The sequence below is a fragment of the Nyctibius grandis genome, chromosome 4, assembly GCF_013368605.1.
Source record: "Nyctibius grandis isolate bNycGra1 chromosome 4, bNycGra1.pri, whole genome shotgun sequence".
In the NCBI taxonomy this organism is placed as follows: Eukaryota; Metazoa; Chordata; class Aves; order Nyctibiiformes; family Nyctibiidae; genus Nyctibius; species Nyctibius grandis.
Window position 1 is genome coordinate 65,842,816 of NC_090661.1, and position 25,773 is coordinate 65,868,588.

Below are 25,773 nucleotides of genomic sequence, written 5' to 3' on the forward strand. Positions count from 1 at the left end.
GTAGGTCATACCCTCCAGACCCTTCACCAGCTTGGTCGCCCTCCTCTGGACTCGCTCCAACACCTCAACATCTTTCTTGAAGTGCGGGGTCCAGAACTGGACACAGTACTCAAGATGAGGCCTCACCAGTGCCGAGTACAGAGGGACGATCACTTCCCTAGACCGGATGGCTACACTATTCCTAATAGAGGCCAGGATGCCATTGGCCTTCTTGGCCACCTGGGCACACTGCTGGCTCATGTTTAGCTGGCTGTCGATCAGCACCCCCAGGTCTCTTTCCGCCAGGCCGCTTTCTAACCACTCTTCCCCCAGCCTGTAGCGCTGCATGGGGTTGTTGTGGCCGAAGTGTAAGACCTGGCACTTGTTCCTGTTGAACCTCATGCCGTTGGTCTCGGCCCATCTATCTAACCTGTCCAGATCCCTCTGTAGGGCCTTCCTACCCTCCAGCAGATCGACACTCCCACCCAGCTTGGTGTCATCTGCAAATTTGCTGAGGGTGCACTCAATCCCTATGTCTAGATCATCTATAAAGATATTGAACAGCACCGGCCCCAGAACTGAGCCCTGGGGAACACTGCTAGTGACCGGCTGCCAGTTGGACTTTGCCCCATTCACCACCACTGTCTGGGCTCGGCCATCCAGCCAGTTTTTAACCCATCGAAGAGTCCACCCATCCAAGCCCCGGGCAGACAGTCCTTGAGACAATATCTCGCACCTTAGCACCTGGAAGGCAGCACACCTCTCGTGATTCTCTGTCAGGTCGGCAGATGGGCGCCTCAGTGCCCCTCAACAGAGAGTCACCCACCATGAGCACTTGTCGTTTCTTTTTACAGTATCCACTGTCTGTTGCTGGTATGGTTACACCTTGTGGATCTTGCTCGTGGGTATCTATAGCTGTTAAAGCTTCATATCTGTTTTTGGTTGTGATACTGGAAGGTGGAGACTGAAGCGGAGTGTTGCTTTTGTGGGTCACCAGGGTCCAAGGAGCCTCTTTCTTCGTGGTGTCTTCTAAGGGGGCATGGTGCTGATACCACCTATCTATCTCTGCCTCAGCTCCTCTAATACTGCACAGCCTTCTAACTGTTTCCTTCAACTCAGCCACTTCACATAACAGATCATCAACCCGTGCACACCTTAAACAGATACTTACCCTGGCTCACAGCCTGACAGTACTCTCTCCACAGACTACAGAGCCTCCACGTCCAGCTCAAGAAACTGCTCCACTGAACTTTTGTATCGTGGGGTCCGACAGGCTGTAGGTACCCCAGGCAATGACAGATTCAGGCTTCTTCCGCACTCTAAACCCAGCAAGAGCTGAGGCTGCTCTGCTACTAGTCTGCTGCTCTGGCCTTCCTGGAGTGTTCATGTGTATCTCCACATACTCTTTTGTATAGAATCATAGAATTGTTTTGGTTGCAAAGGACCTTTAAGATCAAGTCCAACCATTAACCTAACACCGCCAAGTCCACCACTAAACCATGTCACTACACACCACATCTACACATCTTTTAAATACCTGCAGGGATCAGGTATTTGTCATCCTTTGTCCCTATGTTTCCCCTCACATCCAATAAGGGTTGGAGATTCTCCTTGGCCCTCCTCTTGTTGCTAATGTATTTATAGAAACACTTTTTATTGTCTTTTATGGCAGTGGCCAGATTAAGTTCTAGTTGGACTTTGGCCCTTCTAGTTTTACCCCTGCATAGCCCCACAACATCTTTGTAGTCCTCCTGAGTCGCCTGCCCCTTCTTCCACAGGTCGTAAACTCTCCTTTTTTCCCCTGAGTTCCAGCCAAAGTTCAGCCAGGCCGGTCTTCTTCCCCGCTGGCTCGTCTTTCGGCCCATGGGGACAGCCTGATCCTGTGCCTTTAAGATTTCTTTCTTGAAGAGTGTCCAGCCCTTCTGGACCCCTTTGCTCTTCAGGACTGACCCTCAAGGCACTCTGTCCACCAGGCTTCTAAACAGGCCAAAGTCTGCCCTTCAGAAGTCCAAGGTAGCAGTTCTGCTGACCCCCTTCCTTACTTCTCCAAGAATCAAAACCTCTTATCATTTCATGATCGCTATGCCCAAGATGGCCTCCCACCATCACATCACCCACAAGTCCTTCTCTATTTGCAAATAAGAGGTCCAGCAGGGCGCCTTCCCCAGCTGGCTCACTCACCAGCTGTGTCAGGGTAGGAAGGCCCTACAGAGGGATCTGGACAGGTTAGATAGATGGGCCGAGACCAACGGCATGAGGTTCAACAAGAACAAGTGCCGGGTCTTACACTTGGGCCACAACAACCCTATGCAGCGCTACAGGCTGGGGGAAGAGTGGTTAGAAAGCGGCCTGGCGGAAAGAGACTTGGGGGTGCTGATCGACAGCCGGCTAAACAGGAGCCAGCAGTGTGCCCAGGTGGCCAAGAAGGCCAATGGCATCCTGGCCTCTATTAGGAATAGTGTAGCCATCCGGTCTAGGGAAGTGATCGTCCCTCTGTACTCGGCACTGGTGAGGCCGCACCTTGACTACTGTGTCCAGTTCTGGACCCCGCACTTCAAGAAAGATGTTGAGGTGTTGGAGCGAGTCCAGAGGAGGGCGACCAAGCTGGTGAAAGGTCTGGTTGGACATTAGGAAGAATTTCTTTTCAGAAAGGGTTATTAGACATTGGAATGGGCTGCCCAGGGAGGTGGTGGAGTCACCATCTCTGGATGTGTTTAAGAAAAGACTGGACATGGCACTTAGTGCCATGGTCTAGTTGACATGGTGGTGTCAGGGCAACGGTTGGACTCAGTGATCCCAGAGGTCTCTTCCAACCTGGTTGATTCTGTGATTCTGTGATCTTCCACACACTCCAGGAACCTCCTAGACTGTTTCTTCTCTGCTGTACCGTATTTCTAGCAGACATCCAGTAAGTTGAAGTCCCCCACAAAAACAAGGGCTAGCAATCGTGAGACTTCTTCCAGTTGCTTATGGAATATGTCATCTGTCTCTTAGTCCTAGCTGGGTGGTCTATAGCAGACTCCCACCATGATACCTACCTTGTTGGCCTTCCCCCTGATTCCTACCCATAATCATTGAACCCTATCATCACCATTATCAAGCTCTAGACAGTCAAAACATTCCCTAACAAACAGGGGCATCCCACCGCCTCTCTTACCTGGCCGAGCCCTTCTGAAGAGTTTAGAACTCTTGCAGCACTCCAATTGTGGAGTCATGCCGCCATGTTTCCATGACGACAACTATGTCATAGTTTTCCTGCTGCACAATGGCTTCCAGCTCCTCCTGTTTGTTGCCCATGCTCCGTGCATTGGTGTATAACCATGTATATAACCTATAAGCTGCTGCCCACACCTCTGTTAGCCCATGCATGCCTTCCACAAAGCAGCAACATATAGGTGTGTCAATTTCATTAATTTCTCCTTTAACTGCCACTTAAATCCCATAGTTGATGTATGTTTACATCACTTTAACCTTTCCATTCATGTGTATATGAATGCCAGCATCTTCCTTCCTGAAAATACTCCATTTTGTTCCTGAGTAAATTGCATTTTCAAGGAGCAAATTGAAATGTATTTATTTTCAACCAAATTAACAATATGAAGAGGCCAACAAAGGGTTGTAGGTATCCTACCATATCATAAATACTGCAACAAACTCCAGTAGAGTTACCATAACCAAACAGGGCCTCTGCCCACTAGACAGGTTATACAATGAGCTCAGAAGGTCACCTTGGTCAGCCTACTTCAGGCCTTCAAACTCACCATAGCCTGACTGCCATCACCTGTGCCAGGGCCTTCAGTGCTCTGCAAACTTTGCATAGATGTTTCCTCACCATGTTTACTGTGGGATTCCATTATCTCATCAGCATCCTGTAGAGACAGAGGCAACAGTGGAAGCATTTGTATCATTATTGCCTTGTTGTGCTAGAGAAGCCTCAAAGGGCAGCAGCCACTCAACCTATAGTGGTCCTGGACCAAGAGTATTCATACAGAGTTGTCTTATGCCTGTAACACGGATATACAGAAACAAAAAACTGCAGCTATCACAACATTATCAAGACACCTAAAGAAGAGAGCAGAATGCCACCAAAATTGTAGCTGATCAGGTGTCTTAGATGCTGATCTTCTCATTTACAAAGGGAACCTCTTCCACAAATCATCCCCCAACAAAATGCACATTCTACAGCCTTTCCAGGAGTTAGTGAAATTAATTGCTGCTAACAAATATGCATTTCTATCTTTGGGGTTTTTGTCAGGCTAGAAGAAATTAATATATGCAACAAGAAAGGAGATTTTAAATGGCAAGATTTAGTGTGATATGGAAGATGGAGGATTTGAATAACACCATCATGTCCTGCGTCTCTACAGTTCTCTTACTTTGCAGACTTCAGCAATACCTAGGACTTGTGCATATCTTTTCCACAAAGATGAGTTCCCATCCCCGTGGAGATAAACCTGAGTGCATTACCTGAACAATGCCATCTGACAAGGTACCAGAAGACCAGGAGGTTGCACTGTCTTCCTTGTGCCTTTCATCATCTCTTTCTGAAGGCCAAATGCTTGCATCTTTCTCTGTGGCTGTACTTCCCTTTGAAAGCAGTAACAGCTCAGCATTAGCTTGTGAACAGGAAGCTCAGATATTCTTTCAGGCAATGTAAATTACTGCAAACCTTTAGTAACGCTTTGCCCTATTTCTGCCTTGTTTATCTATCTTTATTCCCTTTCCCAAATCCCACCACTTCCCTTGCTGCATAGCTCTGCTGCAAGATGAATGGCAACTGGATGACACTGATAGTCTTCTCTAGAGACCTGAGTATCCTCATTTTTTCACACTATTTAAAAAAAAAAACCACCCAAACCAAAACCAACAAGAAACAATCTTTCTCCTGTCCTGTCCCTTAAGAAGAGATGTAAAACGAAACAAAAAAAATCCCCAAGTCCTGTATGTAAAGAAAACTGCACCAATGAAGGTGCAGAACCAGAAACCTTGAAACTGAAGTGCTTGGATCAGCGTGGTAAGAAACCACATCTATCCAAGCTGTTTGGACTTCTTTGCACTGTCTAACCATGGAGTTTCATCCTTGCCTAGCATTAGAATCACAGAATCACAGAACGGTTTGGGTTCAAAGGGACCTTAAAGATCATCTAGTTCCAACCCCCTTGCCACAGGCAGGGACACCTTTCCACTAGACCAGGTTGCTCAAAGCCTCATCCTAGGGGTTGCTTCATCCAAGCAACCCCTCCAATGCTCTATCACCTCTCTGCCACATTTTCTTTTGATTGTTGTTGCAAGAATGTAGCAAAATGGCTAATTAATGTTCATAGTGAGGACTTCAGAGAAATGAAGATTCTTCAAAACTTGGTTGAGACCACAGTCCCTCCCAGGAGATGCAGATGACAGTAGCTGGTCACTACCAGCCTAGGCAGTCTGTGAACTGCTGTGCAAGCAGGTAGTTAGGCTACAAGCTCGCCAGCATTTCTGCACATGCCTGATTATGGTCTAGGCAATCCTGCTCTGGCAGGGGGATTGGACTAGATGATCTTTCGAGGTCCCTTCCAATCCCTAACATTCTGTGATTCTGTGATTCTGTGATTTCATTCAAATACATCTCGTTTAGTCCCTAGGGTGCAGGAAAGTGTGCAGAAAGTTTCATGGATTTTTATTTTCTTTTTCCAAAAGCTATTAACTTCATCATGAAACGTGACTCCCAGCTTTGCCCCTCTGCAGCTCACCTAGGCATTCAGACTCCATAGATACAGAACAACCTGTTGAGCAGTGTCTCCCAGTTTCTGCCATTCTCCCAGAAATCTCTCCTGTCTTAACTTCACTCCCAATAGTCTGATCATGCCCTTTTTTCCTTAAGCTCAAACATACAAAGCATTTTGGTTGTTTCTTTTAAGTTTCAGCACTTCAGAGGCTGTCTGAAAAAACCCCTACATATAAAAACTCGTATTTAGGCCCATATTTTGCCACTAACACTTCCATGAAGGGGGTATTACTGTATAAGCAATCCCACCAAAAGCAGGATCACACATCACAGGGTGAGATGCTGTGTAATATTGGTATTGTAATATTGGTAGGCTGACTTGAGTGCCCTTTCTTATTATCTTGGAGTGACAACAGATAATTCAATTTGTTCTGAAGTATTTCGGATTTACACATTTTTCATAATTTGTCCTGTACCAAAATCTTGTATCTTACAGATACAGCTGTATGTATAAGATATATACTGAATTCACCTTGCTGTGGAAAGAAGAGTCTTCTGATTCTTCATCTAAGGAAGGTAGAAGAGACATCATTCTTCTTTTTTTCAACTTCAAAAATACACAAAAAGAGACAGTACAATTATTCATGACAACAACTGTAAAAGCCCCTTCTCTTTTGCCTGTAAACCAAAAGAAAGTTACCACTCAGGGTCCACTTTTGGAGAAGCACTGAACATCTGCCACCCTACATTAAAGTAATTGAAAGCTGCAGGTACTAAGCACTTCTGAAAATCTGGACTTCTCTCTATGCTGTAATGTTTCAACATCACAGCTATAACTGGGACAAATTTCATTTTGCCCCATGAAAACAATTTACTGAAAATCCCAGAACAACTGATTATCAATAAAACTACACATCGAACATTTTGCTGTTGTTTGCTTGATGCAAACTTCATGTGGGATCTGCTCACGCTACAAAATAACCAGAGGCACACCTCTCTCCCGCCTTCTCCTAGACATGCATCACACCCAGTTCTTCTGGGACCATTCAGAAGCACAAAAGGGAGGAGAAGTAGTATTGGTTCACAGCTGCAGGGGTGGTCCTCTCACATGCCACTCCTCCTGGCTCTCAGGCAAGTGATCACAACATGGTGCTCCACTTACCTGCTGACCAGAAACATCAGTCCCAATCAAGTCACTTTGTGTTAATACAGAGGCTGTGGGTTCATCTCCTGATTCAGGCACTTCTTGCTGTAAGCGCTGGTGAAGCTCAGACATTGAATTCTTCATCCTGGTAAGGATATCTTCCTTTCTCTGGCACAGCTTTATGATTTCTTCTTTCACAGCTTCCATTTCTCCCTAAGGATCAACAACATCTGTAAGCATCCATTTTTCTTACTTAACCAAACAGTAATGTAACAGATGATACCAGTGATGCATCTTACTGGGACTGGGGTTATTTGCCCTCTTTCCTTTTTCAGGGCATTGGGACAGTTCCCCATTGTCACTTCAGGAGATGTCCAGATACATGCAAAACAGCAACAACAGACTCAGCTCAGGACAGCACTTGCCACCTGTAATGCAGAAGTTGGTAGTCTGGAAGGAAATGCAAAATAACTAATTCTAACTAGATCCTGCATAGCCATGGGAATACTATTTTCCTTCAGGACAGAGGGAATGCAGCTGGGTTACATTACTCTGTGTGTCAGAGCAGGTGATGTTACTTCCAACTACCTTCTCTGGAAACCTGACACAAAACACTTGATGAGGGCCAAGACAGAATAAGGGTAGCTCAGGGCTGAGTCGTCTTTGCTGAATCTGGCCTAAAAGAAGGAAACACAAACCTTTGGGTGGGTTTTAGTGACAAAACTATCCCATGTCTTTGAATATGGTATTGGGAGCAATAGTCCTCAAGAAAATACAAGGGAAATATTTAATGTGCAGGGATTCAACAATAACCCAAGTAACTCTGCACTAATGAAGTGGGAAATAAATCTGTCTTGGTCTCCTCCCTGGCCATGGCTGTTGCTGTAGCTGGTGTTCTGCCCTTACAGCTTTCTGCTAGGGCCTTTCCTTACCACCCAGTCTCCAGGTGAGCAAAGAAAGCACAACAAATAACAGAGTAAGACAGGGCAAGGAATAAAATGTCCCACTCCCTTCATTACTGAAAGTGCTAAAGCTCTTTGAAGCATTGTTGCTTGCTTAGAAAACTGAAACGTGGCTAAATAACCCACTCCACACTGGGCTCAGACCATCAGAGCAAGCTCTGATGTTAGGCTTGAAATAATTCCACATCATGTTCTATCATGGTGTGAATAATGCTATGCAAGCAATAATCTGTGACAGATGAAAGCAGTAAGACTGCTGGTTCTGTCTCGACTACAGCTTCTGTTAATAATGCTAGTGTGGCTGCACGATGGGGAAGGTGGAGGCAGGAACCCCAGCGAATTTTCAAAGGACGTGGGAACTCTGCTCAGACAAGGATGTTTTTTCCTTTTGTACACTCAAAAACACAAGGTAAAACCTTTCAAAGGTAGAGGAAAGAAAAAGTCATTGGAATGAAGAAACAGCCATCCACGATAATTTGGCATAAACATCAATTAAGAATAGTATTTCTATCAGTTTCATTGCAGAAGGAGACTTTAGAGCATACACTTACCAGCTACACTTTGCAAACTTAACTAGCCAAAGACATTCTCAGAAACGAAACCTTTACTAACATCACTTCTTCATCTGAAGCCCCTCAATAAGATGGGCAATTCCATTGCCCACTTCTGTTCATGAAATGATACAATTGTGAAATAAGTTTTCTTCTAAAACTAGAGCTATTAAACAGAAAGTACCACACTCAAAGACAAAAACAAGTAAGAATCAGGAAATGAGTCATGCTCAGCATCAAGCCTCCAACATCCAACCACCCGAAAGCAGACCAGCTATGTACTTAGGAGCCTATCAAGTGATTATAGTTATTAGGCAAGTACAATGTACGTGCATTAGAATCATAGAATGGTTTGGGTTGGAAGGGACCTTAAAGATCATCTAGTTCCAACCCTCCTGCCACAGGCAGGGCACACCTTTCCTCTAGACCAGGTTGCTCAAAGCCTCATCCAACCTGGCCTTAAACACTGCCAGAGAGGGGGCAGCCACAGCTTCTCTGGGCAACCTGTGCCAGTGTCTCACCACCCTCACAGGAAAGAATTTCTTCTTAATATCTAATCTAAATCTACCCTCTTTCAGTTTAAAACCATTCTCCCTCGTCCTGTCACTACTTGCCCTTGTAAAAAGTCCCTCTCCCACTTTCCTGTAGGCCCCCTTCAGGTACTGAAAGGCTGCTATGAGGTCTCCCCAGAGCCTTCTCTTCTCCAGGCTGAACAGCCCCAACTCTCTCAGCCTGTCCCCATAGCAGAGGTGCTCCAGCCCTCTCATCATCTTTGTGGCCTCCTCTGGACTCGCTCCAACAGCTCCATGTCCTTCTTATGTTGGGGGCCCCAGAGCTGGACGCAGTACTCCAGGTGGGGTCTCATGAGAGCGGAGTAAAGGGGCAGAATCACCTCCCTCGACCTGCTGGCCACACTTCTTTTGATGCAGCCCAGGATATGATTGGCCTTCCAGGCTGCAAGCGCACATTGCCAGCTCATGGTGAGCTTCTTGTCGACCATCACCCCCAAGTCCTTCTCCTCAGGGCTGCTCTCAATCCATTCTCTGCCCAGCCTGTATTTGTGCTGACTGCAAAAAGCTGAGGATTTCAGAGGCACTTTATAAATAGTTATTACACTTAATTAGCCATTTCCTGACTTCTGCAGTGCTGTCTTTAAAACACATCTTATTTTTGCATTAAATAATCAATTAATCCATTACAGAAAGCAGCCGACCGCAGGGAGAAAAGCAACACATGTTTATCAGTTGATGAAAACACAGTGTGGCAGCAAGGACAAGGAAAGGAGTCTGAAGAATCTAACCCTAACCAGAATCACAAAAAGTACCATTGCATGGTCAGTGATCAGAAACGGACTCAGTTCTCTCCTTATGCACTATCCCAAGCTGCCACCTCAGCAACATTTGCACAATGCTGAGCACAGGCAAGCTATCAGTGCACTGCATATTGTTTCACCAAAACAGCTGTCAGCTGTTATGAAAACAGCACTCTAATTTTTCCTTAGAAGTTGGTATGGGTACAAATGCCACATCAAAATCAATAAGGAGTTTATTATGATACAATTAATATTAATTTGCAAGTTGGGTGTAATATCTCTTGATACACGTCAACTTATGCATCCATAGTCACACCATGGCATTTGATTGCCTGCTTGACTGTGGTGGGGAGGGGAAGCACACTGATGTTTCTCACTGCTCTGCATTGTCATGATAAGTGTCAGGACAAGTAACAGACATGAGAGAGAAAACCATGAAACCCACCTCTGGACAATGAGTCTTCTGAGCCAGTGGTTGATCTTCATGTGATATTTCAACCAAGTGGTTCTTTAAGAATTGTTTCAACTTTTCAATTTCTTGCTCACATTCTTCTGTTTTCTTTACAGCTTCCTGTGAAATAGTAATTCTCATAAATAATTTTGAATTAACGAGTACAGAAACAAACTACTCAGTAACGCAACAAACTTGTACTGAAGAGTACTGAAGCTTCCCTTGCGTCTGTAGTTACATGTAAAAGAAACTCTGTTTGCTCTGCTAACTTTGCACAACCCTATCCTCACAAAGTTTGTTATTCACTTGCTAAAGACAAACAAACTGCTCTACCTGTAAGCAGAAGTACAGTGGGGTATTCTGCCCAGGAGCACATCTTTGCTTACTCCAGAGTAGAGCTATAAATTTGGCTATAAAATGCAAACAGAGCATATTTAATCACATTCACTACAATTTAGAACAGGTTAAAAAAAAAAAAAAAAAAGAGAAATTACAGGGTTTCCTATCACGTTAGAAAGCTTACCTGGGTTTTATTGGTGCTCAGGTCTTTACTGCCAGCTAGTTCTGCACTGACCAGAAATTAACTGTGCTGTATACCAGGCAGATACTGCAGCTCAGAGGATAAGCCAACCGCAATATCTGACAATTTGAATACTTCCTATAAAAATGATAAGTATTTCCACTTTGTGTGAGCTTCCTTTTCTTACATGACTTATAGGAAAACATATTATATGTTATAAACAGCCAAATTCACTTTTACTCATTTGACAGTGACAGCAAAATCTCATCAACCCCCATGCTTTACTGTTCAAGCAGAAATCAGCAATCTCCCCACTGACTTTGCTCACGTTTGTCAGCCACAGCCTGTCATGATGTCTCAGGTAATTAAGAAATTGTTACATCTACAAATCAGAATATTTTGTGAAATCATTTCATTCACAGAACATTTGGTGGCTCTGTGTTTTCCGACGTGTAGGCTGAGAACCAAAGAATATCTGAGGACTATTCCTCAGGTGTCTGCAAAAGGTAATAAAGAAAATGCAGCCTATTGTCAACAGGTTTGAACTTACTCTGCTGATAGCAGCACCTGAACAGCCTGACACGTCGAAAAATCTCTCTGCAAAGCATTCACAGACTCTGCCTTTCAGAGCAAAGAGTCTCTCCTGCTATGAACAACAGTGCTGTTTCCTCAGTCACTTCCTCCTAGTAACACTGCCTCTCAATAAAACACAAACTAATAAGGTTTTAAACTAATTTTTTTTTTTACTTACAGGTTTTAAAATGAAGAAAAAACTATTTTCCCCATTTAAAAAAAAAGCCAAATTGGAGAGGAAGATATTTAATTGTGGACTATAATCTTAATGCCATAGCTAAAGGATCAGAGCAGGAAAAAAAGTCTAGGTCTTCTACTCAGTTTTACTGAGAAACTAAAAGTCCTTCTAAAAGAGAGATTCTCTCACCCATACCTTCACTTCCACATGAACAGGACTGTTTAGTAATAGGTAAAATGTGTACTACCTCAGTTTTTTTTGACTAACTAAAGAATATGAACACTCTGTATAGAGACTCCAATGTCTTCTCTCACAGGCCAGTATGTGAATGTGGCCACTTGCCTGAAGATAACTCATCTAATTCCTTGCCTTCCACTGAGGGGCAAAAATCTTATTTTATCCTTTTCTTAATACAACATAAATTATGCCATATACGTGGGACTGAGTCTCTTCCTAGAAGCGTTGCCTCTCTTTTGAGTTATTTCCTGCTTAACATTTGCTCCTTACTTTTCATATTGTGGTAATACTGGACACCCTACCCACAGAGAAGGCCCACCTGCTCGTAGTGTATGGGCAGGCAGGCACTGTATTTGTTATGGAAAAGCTTACTGAAAATGAGCACAGTAAATCATCAAATATGCAAATACTGCCACTCTCCTGCACAGAAAACCAGTAGAAGCAGCTGTGGCTTCCATCTCTTCTTCCTGATGACGTTGTTTAGGTAGTGATAGGTGTGGTACTTGACAGGCCACAACAAAAAACAGAGGGTGACATTCAGCACAGATCTAAGTCACTTAAAATCTTGCCCCAAAGCATTTACACTACCTATTACAGGTTTTGTTTCTGTTATACTTTTTCAGGTGTTACACTGAAACTTAATTACACAAAAGTTACTAGTGCAATATCCTATTGCATCACCGACAGCAAAACATGGGCAAGTGCATCCAAGCACTAAAATTTCAAAACTAATCCTCAGGAAAAAAAAAAAACCCTATGTATATATTTGTACAGGAAGCTTGCCTCCCATTCACTTTCCTCTCTATCAGGATACTTGCTACCTTTCTAACGCAGCACTCAAAATGCCATTCTTTAATAGCTTTATCCTTTGTTATGTCTTAGCTGGTGCTAGACTTGTATTGTAGTACTGCTGCTTTCAATCCATTCAACAGGACTGGAAAATCTTTTTTTGCACAGTTTGATATCCTAGCTGCCAAGAATTGCAATTTTTCCAATCTGTTTTCTCACAAAGAAATTTCACTCAGCTACAGATTGTTGGATGCCTATAAGATAAAGGCAATTGCTGAGTAAAAAAGGTTACAGCTGTTTCAAAAAGGAGAAAAATCAAAACCTTGACCTAATGCTCCACATAAACCAGTTAGAAGTCTCATGATAACACTTTATAATTGCAAAGCTCCCTGTTTCTGATGATTTTAAAGCATTTTGAAAATTCTCGAGTATTTAATCTAGTAAGTCACTGAAAAAGGTACATTTTACCACATCCATATTTCAGACATAAGTAATTGTATGGACTAAAAAAGAAAAGATCTTAGGGATCATATGGATCTCACACAGTCATTGCTTTTTTTCTGAACTCCAAGCATGCACTAGTCATGTAGCATGTTTGAGTTTTTCTCTTGGTGTGGTGCTCCTAATTTCACAAACTGAAAATTAAAGATGGACATTCATGTTTGAGCTGCCACTTGTGTCTGCCTGGCCTCTGAAATGCCCAGTAAGAAGTTAGATGTTCTAAAGCATTCTGCTTTACTGTAATAGGTTTGGAAAACCAAGTCAGCAAAGATGCTGTATTATTTCTTTAGGTGCTGCTATCATCTTGTCGAGAAATGAATGAGTCACATGAGAATTTTCATACCTCTGCTGACGTGGGAACATGCATAACCAAACTCCAGATTGCCTCCAAGTAACTCTACCCTGGGCAATGGAGTGTGACGCAGATATCCCTGAATTAAAACCTTCTTGAGCTCGTACAACCGCATTGCTCAGTGAACTGCCATAGAGATACTGCTTCAGGTTTGGAGCCAGCATAGCTGTTTCACACTGCCCATGATTAACGCTCACTGACCCTGCTGGCACTGCCTTCTCCTACAGCTGTGTGTCACACCGATGCTGTTACGTCACTTCTGTTTCCAAACCTGGTCTCGCCAATAGCATCTCTAAGCCCCGTCACATGTTGACTTATGCAGACACGTCCTTGCACGGGACCCTCTGAGGGCAGGAGCTGGCCTGAGTCAAAACAATGAATTAACCAAGTGACAGCTGTAGAAAATGGTCACTTTACTGGCTCACTGATTTGGGAAGGTCATCTTTAGTAAAAGATTTTCTGCTATTAATTGTCAGCAATTTCTAGCTAATGGCTGTCAACAAAGAATATCGACATTCAAGATAAGTTTAAGGACTTGAATGTTGCAGATGTGAGCACCTGCATATAATACTGGACTTCAATCATCAGTTATGCAAACCTGGGTCATAAGACACTTGGACCTTCATTTCTTCTACAATATGCTAAAACACGTGGTGTCAGATGTGACTGAATTGGAAAACTGAAATGAATTGCAACACTATCCAATGTGCCTTGTTGTAGTATTAAACTACACAGGAAGAAAAAACAGAACAAAAAAAATCCCCAAACCATTACATAGAAGATGTAGTAGGTGTACTATATGCCTGTAAAAACAACATTGCTTAGTGACCAAAATTATTATAAAATAAAGGTGGTTTAGGTGACAAAAAAAAAAACCACACAATTACCTCCAGTAGGTCATTTTGTTCCTTAGTAATTTTTTCTAATTTCTTCAATTCTCTCAAGAGTTGTCTTGCTCTTTGGAAGACTGAGAAAGGTTTCCTTTTCGCCCCTGGGAGCTGAAGTGCTTCTTCATAGGACTGTATATGAACAATGGTCTTCTGCATGGGACCAACATGGTCAAGTATAACCTGTTAGTATACAGGATAGATGATGGATGGGATATTGAGTTGGAAAAATCAACACTGAAAATTTATACTACTGTCATGATGTGCAAAAGTTCTCTTTGGTAAGTTTCCCATTTAAGAAGGAAGAATATTTTAATCTTGGAACAAATAAGTGAAAAACCATGGTAAGGTTGCCTAAAGCAAGAGATATAACTTACATTTACAATTCTGCTTTTTCTGCATATACATACCTAAAGTTTGCACAGTGACAAAAAAGAGAGACGCATTCAGATTCGTTACTATTTACTAGGCATGACATTTCAAAGTAGCGCATGTTTAGCAGCAAAGACAGTTAAAAAGCTGGTGCAAACCCTTCGATGTCACTCGAGCCAACTCTGTTTTTTCTTTTTTGTGCTGCAAACCAGCCATGAAATGTCCTATGGTAAAGCTAGCCATTTTATGATGGTCCTATAAAGAGTCTTATCAATGTATCTGAGATGATGAACCGGGATGAAAGCTAGGAGAAACCTCTGAAGATGGCTCTCCTGTCAAAGACAGCATTTCATATCACAACACCCCAAGTGGATGCACAGTTTACAATCACCTTTATCAGTTTTGGATGAACAGAAATGTGCAGTTTCATACCACAATACATGTTTTATGGAAGAGACTGTGATCAACTTAGGAAAGACAGAATGGCAATACCAACTCACAACTTCTTGGTTCTCCTAAAGAAATATGAAATCCTACTGAAAACTCATTCAGCTGGGAACTTCAGAAGAAAAAGAAAAATACAAACCATCTCTGTCCCTTTTACTTACTAATATTTTTGTTAAATTCCCTTTCAAAAAGATTTCATTTTAAAAGGCCCCAACTGGAATAGAGATGCTTATTCTCTCATTCATAAGCAGCCTGTATCAGGAATTTTTTGTTATTAGGGTACCATCCAGGCTTCAATTTAAAGTAAGAAAGTAGGTGAACATTATTTTCCAGAATAAATATTACTTCAGTTTTCCATATAATGTAGCCATTACAAAATAGTTCTCTGTATATCCAAGCTATGAGAGGTATGATGACATTTTTATCCCTCTCCTGAAACTGAACCCATGCTTTTTTCATTTCAGTCAGCTAATGATGTGGTATAAAAGAACAGATACCATAATGCTTTGCTTTACTTCACTCAAGCAGAGAAAGGAAAACCATCTGGCCAAGGTACCTTTGCAGTGAAGTCCCTGCATGTTGAAATGGTTTTATTGTAAGTCACTCCAGCCTACGTTTCCAAAAACATCTGCTAAATTTTGCCTCCGTTTTTGGAAAAATAGGGTCTGATTTTCAGACTTGCAGATTACTTACTGTTTGATGATAAGCAGAGTGATGTGCAGCAAATGCCTCTGAAAGTCAGGCCATAAAATTTCCAAAAATGGAGACACTTAAATATAGCAGGTATGTCTGACAATGTGTGCTTAAGTTACATACTTGAGTTCTCTTTGGGCATGTTCTCAATAGAACTTTAATTTCAAATGTTTTCATTGAAACCATGACTGTGCTTCTTGAAGGGATCTCCCAACAGTCTCACCTTAGGGTTTACAATGAGCAGCTGTCTTGGACCATGCAAACTGGATTCCTTTCAAATGAAACTAAAGCAGAAGATACTCTCCAGAAGAGCCTCTGAAGACACCCAGCCACTAATGGATGTCTGATCTACAGGATCATTCCAGAGTAAGCCCCCAAGACACACAGAACACAGGTATCAGATCCTCTGCACTGTTTTGCCCTACCAATGTGCTCCTCTTGGATTGCACTACTTAGAATCGAATGGTTTGGGTTGGAAGGGACCTTAAAGATCATCTAGTTCCAACCCCCCTGCCACAGGCAGGGACACCTTTCCACTAGACCAGGTTGCTCAAAGCCTCGTCCAATCTGGCCTTGAACACTGCCAGGGAGGGGGCAGCCACAACTTCTCTGGGCAACCTGTTCCAGTGTCTCACTACTCTCATAGTAAAGAATTTCTTCCTAATATCTAATCTAAATCTCCCCTCTTTCAGTTTAAAACCATTCCCCCTCGTCCTGTCACTACTCTCCCTTGTAAAAAGTCCCTCTCCAGCTTTCCTGTACTTGCTACTGTAGAAACATGTAGCCAAAATCATGACTGAAACAATACTTTCAGTCTTTGACCCGAGAGTTAGAATTTGTGTGATACTACCATTTCAAAGTCATATACTAAAAACTTGTTCATGGTAGTTTGCAGTCACAAAACAGCCTTATGCTTGTGAAAGCGTATTTATGCTAACTTATGCACAAATACATAGGGGAAAAAAGCCTATATAGGAGGTTGCACAGACCTGTCCATGTTTAAGTTGGTCTTTAGGAGAAAATTCTAACAGATCTTCTGATGACAGGATTGTCTTCATTTTGGCAATGTCCTTCTCAAACACTTTCACATGAGATTCGATGGCATCCAGTTCCTAGATTTTGGGAACAAAGAGAATATTTGTAGATAGTACACACTAAAGTCAGCTTGCATTTCTGCCTTTCATTTAAATTTAAAAAGAAAAAGTGAAAAACAAGTGCAGCCTATGCAGGATATGTTAACGGTTGCTACCAGTCAAAAGGCTAGTTATTGTAAATTATGTATCAACATAACTTCTAGAGGAATTAAGTATCTAAGGTAAACTGGTCTATTTTAAACCCTGAATACAGAATTGAAATATCCTTGAAAAGTCACATTATAAATTACCAGTAGTGACAAGACGCTTTTCCAAGGGTGATAGTTACCAGCAAAGGAACTGGTCTAATTACACTGTTGCAGCTTCCTATATGAAGAGTCTTATATCAGATGGAAAATGAATCCACATACAGTACAGCTGCTTGTGAAGTCTCATGGAGACAAAGTCACAGAATAAATTAGGCTGGGAGTGACCTTGGGAGGTCCTGGTGCCCATCAGAGCAGGTCATTTGGGGCCTGATCCTGTTGAGATTTGGGTGCCTCCTGGGATGGGGATTTTACCCCTGCTTTGGGCCCCTGATCTAGCATTTGACCCATCTCCCTGCAAAAAAAAAAATACTTCCTAATATGTCAATGAAATTTCCTTTGTTATAATTTGGGTCTGCTACTGCTCATCTTTTCTCTGCACACTCCAAGAAGAGTCTGGCTCTATCTTGTCTATAGTCTCCCATTATGTAGCAGTAGACAGCAGTAACACCCACCTCCCCACCCCTGAGCTGTCTCTTCTCCAGGCTGAACTGACCCAGGTTTCCCAGGTGTTCCTCCTACATCCTGTGCTACAGGCCCCCAAACACCTTGGTGGCCTTCCTGGATTCGCTACAGGTATGTCTATGTCTTTCTTATACCGGGAAACTTAAAACTGGGCACAGCACCCACATATGATCTCATAGGTGCCAAAAAGAAAGATCGCTTCTGTGGATCTCCTGGCTACACTCTTGCTCAGACAGCCCAGGATGCTGTTGGCCTTCCTGTTGCAAGGCCATGCTGCTGTGTCACGATCAACTTGTTCACCAGGACCACTGGCCCTTTTGGCAAAGCTGCCTTCCAGCTGGTTGGCCCCAGCCTGTATTGGTATTTGGACATGTTCCCTCCTTGGTGCAAGACTTAGCATTTGCCTCTGTTGAACTTCATGAGGTTTCTGTCAGCTCATTTCTCCAGCCTGCCCAGGTGTCTCTGAATAGGAGCCCTAACCTCCAGCAAGACAAGCTCTTTTAATTTGCCAGTCAACAAGCCCTGCATTTCTCCTCCTAAACAAGGAGTTTCATCAATACTCGTAAACTTTACAGCTTAATTAGATACCAAACACCTTCTGATGCTTTGTTTCCAGACGATTAATTTCCTCACTTGGCACATCTACTAAAACCAGCACACCTTTTTTCTATGCAGGCAATATAAGCTGTATTTCATAATATATGATGAAGCTCTGATAAAAGGCACTTATAAAGCACCCAGACTTACATCAGCCACATGTTGGATCTGTGGAAGAATCTCTGCTATCTCATGCTGTAAAGTTGCTACTTGGTCATCTATTTCATTTAGCTGTTGCATTACACTGTCTGTTTCAAAGACTGGTGTTAGCTCCTCCAGCTCCAAGTAAACACCGTGTAGAAGATTTTGCTTTTGCTCTGAGTCTTCCAAAGCCATCTGGAGACAAAAATAAGAGCTTAGTTCAATCCATGAACGGTGAACATGGAAGTTTCACAGAGGTTACAACCAGAAGGAATCAGTTTTAATTTCCTGAATGTCATTGACCATTGCATATATGCCCAAAAACTTAGTTCAGACTAAAACACTTCACTCCTGAGGGAACCGAACTGCTGCATCCTGCAGGTGGAAAACTGAGAGACTGAAGCCATGATTTTAAGGGAATCAATTAGATAAAATAAGTCTACATGAGTATGACAAAAGGCATGAAGAGGAAGATTTCAAACTCAGAGAGAGGTCCACCCCAAAAAAAGAAAAGTTTGAGACTCTGGAGAAGATGCCTCTCCAGCTCCTGTGCCATGGTCAAGCTGACCCCAAGTACATGAACAAGACATGTCAGCCAGACACCTGTGAAGTGTTTTCTGCACACCAGCCTGCAGACAGCAGATGTAACAAAATGCTCCAGAAATTATCTGGCCAGTTGTGCATGATGGGAATATTCTTCTCATCTCCTGCAGCTAACTCAATGAGCTTTTGGATTAATTACAGCAAATGTCTTCATGAGGAACAGTGAGGATTGCAAGAAATGCATGTGATCTACTGAAGGAAAGGACTGAATGCATGTCTCAACTCTAATGCAAGCCTTGGGTGCATTTCCAAATCCACTAGTTTCCCATCCCAAAACACATAAAATGCTCCTCCACAAATGCAGGAGACAATAAGCTTTTGTCACAAAAATGTTCACAGATCTCCCCATTGTGGCTACGTGCTCTGTAACCTATCAGTCCAGAACAGTCAGCTACTGCTTGTAAGGAATTTTTATTAGTTTTTATACAAAAATCTATGTTCAGAGCACCAATTTTCTCTCTTGGCCTAAGCCAAGGGGTGGACATACAGAAAACTCAAATTTCAAATACGAAATTGCCAGGAATCCTCTTGGCACTTGCCTGGCCCTAATCTTCCCTGTAACATTACAAACAATTGATTCTTGAAATTACAAATCAGAATTACTTTCAAGATACAGTGAGAACTGTCTTCCAAATCACAATTCAATCTTTCAAAGTTTCCATCTAACACATAGACATCAAAATATCACTTTATCCCTTTTGGATCACACACACCCACTACAGAAAGAACCATTCATATTCAAGCACTAAAAACTGATTATAGCCAGGCAGTAGAGTAACAGAAGACAATCACACATTTCTGGAAGACAGATGTACTACAGTTCAGCACTTTCACAAGATATGTCCAACACCAAAAAGTATCTATCTATATTTCATGAGCTTCAAGTTAACTATTTTTCACTTAAAGGATTTATTGAAAACGGTAAATTATTTATGTCAGTAAGACTTAAGAATGCAAAATTGTGTCTGTACAGAGCAACCAGTTCTAACAAGACCATGTATCTGCATTAACACTTACCTGAAGGTCATCAGTACGTTTGCGCAAGCTTTTTGCAGAGTCATTTTGAGCATCTTCTCTTAGCAAGCAGTTGGTGTTTTCTATCCAAACTTTCACATTCTTCAAGAGTTCATCATATTCTTCCATCTTGTTGGCAGCCTAGGAAATTACAGGATTTTACAAAAAGGCACAAATGCATTTCTATTCACTGTCTAGGATAAACACATCTATGGGCAATATTAAAAGAAAACAGGATGCATTTTCATCAAGGTCAATTAAATCAGTATGGTGAAATAAACATCATAATTTTTCTGAAACAGTTTTGTGATTTCATGCTATCTCCTCTAATCAAGATAATTTTGGTGCTTACGTGCTTACATTTCATGGGGGCATTGTTGCAATTTATATGGCAATATTACTTAAATAGAGAGTCCATTAGCAGGGTCATAGAGAACCATTTCATCACCCATCCAGGGGCATGAATTCCCCATGCTAACCCTCCTCAACCATGGTGCAGAGCCAGTCCTTTGGGGTAGCAGCTGGAGGTGATGTTTACCATTCCAGAAACTCCTAGCTACAATAAGCCAATGCACCTACAGCAGACTTCTGACTCTTCATTCGAGAGCCTTTGATGATGTTTTGTGCAAAGCCTTCATTTTGTTTTTTATAAAATGTGATTTTTTTAAAACTTTTACATTTGCATCTACCTTGTTTAAAATGGCAGTTCTGCGCTCGGCAAGTTGTGAGACCTGCTGGTACTTCTGAAGGGGGGTCACTAAGATATCCATCAACTCCTGTGCGTGGCAGGAATCCTGCTCTACTATATCATGCACTTCTGCATCCAGTTCATTGAGTTTGTAATGCCAAAGGTCCAGCATATCCCAGATTTGCTGCATGTGGAGAGAGGGGAAATGAAATATAAGGTCAGGCTCAAAGATAACAGTAGAGTTATTTGTTCTTCACGTGGGGCATGTGGAATTACAAAGATTTCAGAACTGATATGACAAGAACAGAACACTCTGCATCTACCAGTATGATTTAAAGTGAAAAAACCCACGTATTTTCCTGTGAGAAAGAACGGGTAAATATTCACCAGCTAAATGCTTGCTTGTACTTCTCCTTTTACAGACATAAAATGACTGTAGGGCCATTTTATGCTCCTGCTAAAACAGGCTCGGTAGCAACAACCAAACATCTTTTAACACCCACAACATTTTTTTGGCAAGATTACCTTCTGAACTTCTTTGGCTTTTGCAATGTTTTCACTCTTCTGTTGTAACATCTTTTCAATAGCTTGAAGGCCATTGTCAATACTTTCTGCTTTTCTTTTCAGCACATACTGAGAAGAGCTCTGCAAGATTTCAAAGCCAACCTGCCAGAGTAAAGAGAAAGTGATATGGGAGATTACAAAGATCTACTTGTTTCTGTGGCCCACCTCACCAAAAATATTCACATTCTTTTTATGTTTCTCTTGACAAGTCACTTAAAAACACAGGAATGGAGTTACATTTGCAGGGAGAAGTGTTAATGTGAGCAGGTTCAACACTTACATGTTGTTCATTAATTTCCTCTCACTTAAAAATGACTGGTCAAGAAAGGCAGTTCCTGAAGAAACAAACAATAAGACACTGCAACTCCCTGGGTGCTTCGCTTCAGCTGCCCCTGTGCTAATCTGTGACAGAGGCTAATCATGCTGCATTGTGGAAAGGGTCACGTTTAGATTCGTGCTGTAAGAAACCTAGAAGGACACCTGTATGTCTCAGCTGATAGCTATTACTTCCACATAAGAAATAAGGGAATATGGAAGTGTACCAATAGATAGTGAATTTCTAAATATAAATTTAGAGATTTATTACTAAAATAAAAGGCTCTGAGCCCCATAAAGTACATGGAACTTAATTTTACTACGCAGAACTCCACAGAAATTAAAAGTCAGTGTGCTGGAGGGCCTGATTTCCTATGTAAAGAGAAAAACTCCCAAGTAAGCTGAAGCTGAGTAATTGCCTGAGCACAGAACTGAGCAACGCAGCAAGGTACCAGGTTACTACAGACTAGAGGAAGTGCAGGGAGTGAGAAAGTCCTTGCTCTTAGCCCAAAGTGACACCTTTTCTTACTAAACCCTGCTAGCTGTTAGGGTCAGCCAAGCACCAGGAAATTGTTAAATCATGGTCAATTCTTTGTATGTTGCAGCCCTAGGATTTATGGGGCATATGCACATTGAACAGCTTTATGCTGCATTGACACAAAAGATTTCTAGTTTAGTAGTTATTCTGGTTTTAAGCTCCTTGTACTGAAATACTTAATTTCTCTTCCCACAAAAAGGATAAAGATCATTATTTAGCTAACAAATTATTCAACCATTCTTATTTCTTAATTTTATTAGCATTATTTATTATTGATAGACTCCAACATGTAGTGTCAGACCAATATAATAATACCCATAGTAAAGTATTGTATTGATAAAATTGTATTAATCAAAATAAACATATAGCAAAAAAGAACTACAGTGCTCCTCTCAAATACCCTTGCTTTATATAAAAAAGCTATGAAGTCCAGTCTGTACTTAGTGCCTAAGACTCCTTGGAAAAAGGAACCCAGACTGTAATCACCAAACACTTGACCATTACTACTATTCTGGAGTATACCAAACATGAAAAATTATTGCGGTTTGTACTGCTAGTTTCCAAAAGAGAAGAGAATCATGTATGAATGATGTGACACTGTTGTAAATGAGAAGCAGACCAAGCACGGACTTCCTATTTTTCCTCAGAAAAAACGCTGCATCCGTCAATGTTCTGGTCATCGGTAGGGCAGGATTTTAATTTCAAGACTTCTTACTGGGATAAATTTATTGTATTTTTCACATAAAATGCATAGCATCGAAAGTACAATTTATTTTCATTCCTAGGTTAGCAGATTTAGAAGAAAGCAGAATGCCATTAAAAGATGACAAGTTAATTCAATTTAACACATGCTGGTATCTCCTAGTATGTAACTAAACCAATCTCCAGTTCCACTAGGATTTATTTTGTTTCCTAAATGCACGTTAAAAAATTCCAAGATGGTTTATACTGTTTTCCCCTACCTAAATGTGAAAAGCAAATGTTATCTAGTTTCCAGGACCGCTTCCTTCACTCCAACATGTAATGAGTACATTGGGATAATTTTTTATCTCAGTAAACGCAACAGTAAACAACAAAAAAACCCCAAAGTATAAATACTGTTTTACTTTCCTTCTCCTTCTCTCTCCTACCTAGTTGTTGTTTCTAAAAAGATTGGTTCCATTTTGAAACAGAAATTACGAAGTTAACCAAATTAAAACTAATAAGCTGTAATGACTATGTCTCTAAAAATTTAATGCAACATAAAATGAATGAATAATCTGATAGACACTAACAAGTAACTGGATTTAAAAATTGTTTTATTAAACTTTCAAGTTTTATCAAATAAACTGAGGTTTAGCCTTTAAAATTATCATTAAACATTATTATTTCTGAAGTAAGAGAAATGAAAGTTTTTTTTCTTTTTAAAAGTAACATAAATGAATAAACAACAATGATAATAATTATACCAGGCTAAAATCTGACCCCAAACTCACAGTATTACTCCATTTTCCTTTAATATTGCTTTTAGTTAATTGCTTATACCCGCTGTAGATAGAAGACATTGCAAAAAGCCAAGGCAATGTTGTTTAGTTATTTAAATTCCCTGCCTGCTTTTAAAGGAACGCAAGCATGTCCCAAGGGGTGGTATAAAGAATCATGCCATGATACCCTACCATGTGTGCAAATTAGATAAAAAAAAAAAATCCAGTTTCAAAGTCCTCTTTTATCTCAGTTCTGAAAATATCTTCTCAGTTAAGCTATACAAACTTCCCAATCAACTTCGACTACTAGTTCATTTTAAGAATCAGACTGGATAGAAGATGGCATCTATAGAATGTCTAAGACTTTATTGCTAGTGGTTCTGCCATGTCCTCTTTTAATAGAAAAGATAAATATTATAATCGTACTGCTTACTGTAAGGTTATTCTAAAAGGAGGCAGTTAACATAAGGAATCTTTCCTTGTGCATACATTTTTACCGAGAGGAAAATGCAATTGAAAATAATCAATGTTTCAAGTTGAAATTTACAGTTACAATATTCATCAAATATTGCTGTACTTATTTATACATTACAAAAAAGTAAATATGAAAATTACATCAACAGTTACCTTGTCTTCTAGGTCTTGCAATACTTTCTTGCAGTTCTCCAACTGTGTTTCAATCTCTGCAGGAACTACTGTATACATTTCGGAATACTTGATCTGGAGTTTCTCCATGATATCCTTTAGTTTTTGACTTTCTTTACCAATCACACTCTGAACCTCCTACAAAATTAAGAATAACTTTAGCAGTTTTTCCCAGCTTTTACTGAGTACATGTGCATGTGTGTATACGTACATATGCATATACACACATACATACATATTGTGTTTTATATTTCCTACCACAATTATGATTTGGAAAAGTTGGCTTTGTGATATCAAACCTAATTTGACTACCTCTGCAAGCAGATTAACTTTGAGAATTACTCACTCTTTTAATCAACTGATGCTTTTCAATCTGTAACAATTAATTAAACTTGATGCTACTCCATGTCAGGCAACTGACACACTGATGTTTATTGACAGGTATAGCAATGTAATAATTTGAAGTGCTTCTATGATTAAATGTTAAACTTTGTGCTCCTCCTTTTGTCAAAAGTGCATTTTCTCTTTGAAAGACGTTTAATAGCCAACGTTAATTCCTTCATTATTATGAACAACACAAAGCCCACAAAAAGCAACAGGTTTCAAGCTGAAGTGTCTGCTTTCAGGCAATTATGCAGAGCAGCACAGCAGGCTCCTTTCAAAACAGTAGTTTCCAGTTCTGCATGAAGAATGTGGGTTTTATGAGATAAAAGAAACTCGAACAACTGTCTACAGACGGTGGCCTAGAAATAAAATCTGATCTAAGTCCTCGTGCAGAAAGAATGAAGAAACTCATTTGTTTTGAAGGTTTTCTAGAATTTCAAGTTGGACAGTTCTGTTCGTTTGCTTTATAGTTCCTTTTTCCCAATGCTCAGCTGTTGGAGAAACTCAAACGTTAACTCAGGTTATTGGGGAAAATGACCTAAAGCTTCTACCAGGCAATGAAAGACATTAAAATTAACATCCTTTTCTTTTTCAATCAGGGGTAATGGTAATCCATTAACTCCTAGTCTAAACTTGGGAATCTTTTCCCTCGCACAAATACAGTGCACAGAAGAAATATGTAAGAGTCTGAGATTGATGTATTTCCTGTCATCCCATGACAACTGGGTCTGATATTGAAAAACTCAAAACCATGAAATAGCTGTGTGCCTCATTCTACCACAGAGAAGGCTGTTGCTGTCAAATGGCCCAATTAAGATTGTGCCAACATTTGTGGGAGTTTATGGATTCCCCACATTGAATTTGAAATAATCAGTTACGCTACTCTCCAAAACAAAACATGTCTCTGCAAATCGGTTTCTCTATATAAACACATGTTCACACTTCACAGATCATTTAGCTGGAAAGCAGATGTCTGTCAAAACTGTCCCATTTTTTTTCCCAGAGGACTAGATTATATCACTTCCCATTTGCATATTCATCTATGTTGGTGAGTTAAAACTCTGCCACCTGACAAACCTAGATTTGTCATCTGGAAGTGAAAGAGGGATTTCCACTCCATAAATGCAATGGAGCTCCAAATAATGCTAGAGATTTTATAGAATCTAGGTTTTCTTTGGAAGTAGGGATGAAATTGCCCTGCAGATTTTGGCTTACTGATGTTTGTATTAGGTAAAATTAAGGAATTTTTCAATCCTTTAAGCTGAATTTTCTCAAAAGGAACAAGCCTACCGTGATGTACTG

General features: G+C 41.0%; 1 protein-coding gene across 1 annotated transcript in view; it reads right to left on the reverse strand.

The window, feature by feature from the left end:
• Positions 1–25,773, reverse strand: part of SYNE2 (spectrin repeat containing nuclear envelope protein 2) — a 209,653-nt gene that overhangs the window by 91,185 nt on the left and 92,695 nt on the right. Inside the window, exons 56-67 of the mRNA XM_068397626.1 lie at positions 24,070–24,225; positions 21,088–21,228; positions 20,564–20,746; positions 19,878–20,015; positions 18,267–18,452; positions 16,645–16,767; positions 14,144–14,326; positions 10,101–10,226; positions 6,849–7,043; positions 6,219–6,293; positions 4,447–4,566; positions 3,741–3,848 (exon numbers count right to left, since the gene is read on the reverse strand). Coding sequence (XP_068253727.1) covers positions 3,741–3,848; positions 4,447–4,566; positions 6,219–6,293; positions 6,849–7,043; positions 10,101–10,226; positions 14,144–14,326; positions 16,645–16,767; positions 18,267–18,452; positions 19,878–20,015; positions 20,564–20,746; positions 21,088–21,228; positions 24,070–24,225 — 1,734 coding nt within the window. The remainder of the gene's footprint in view (positions 1–3,740; positions 3,849–4,446; positions 4,567–6,218; positions 6,294–6,848; positions 7,044–10,100; positions 10,227–14,143; positions 14,327–16,644; positions 16,768–18,266; positions 18,453–19,877; positions 20,016–20,563; positions 20,747–21,087; positions 21,229–24,069; positions 24,226–25,773) is intronic.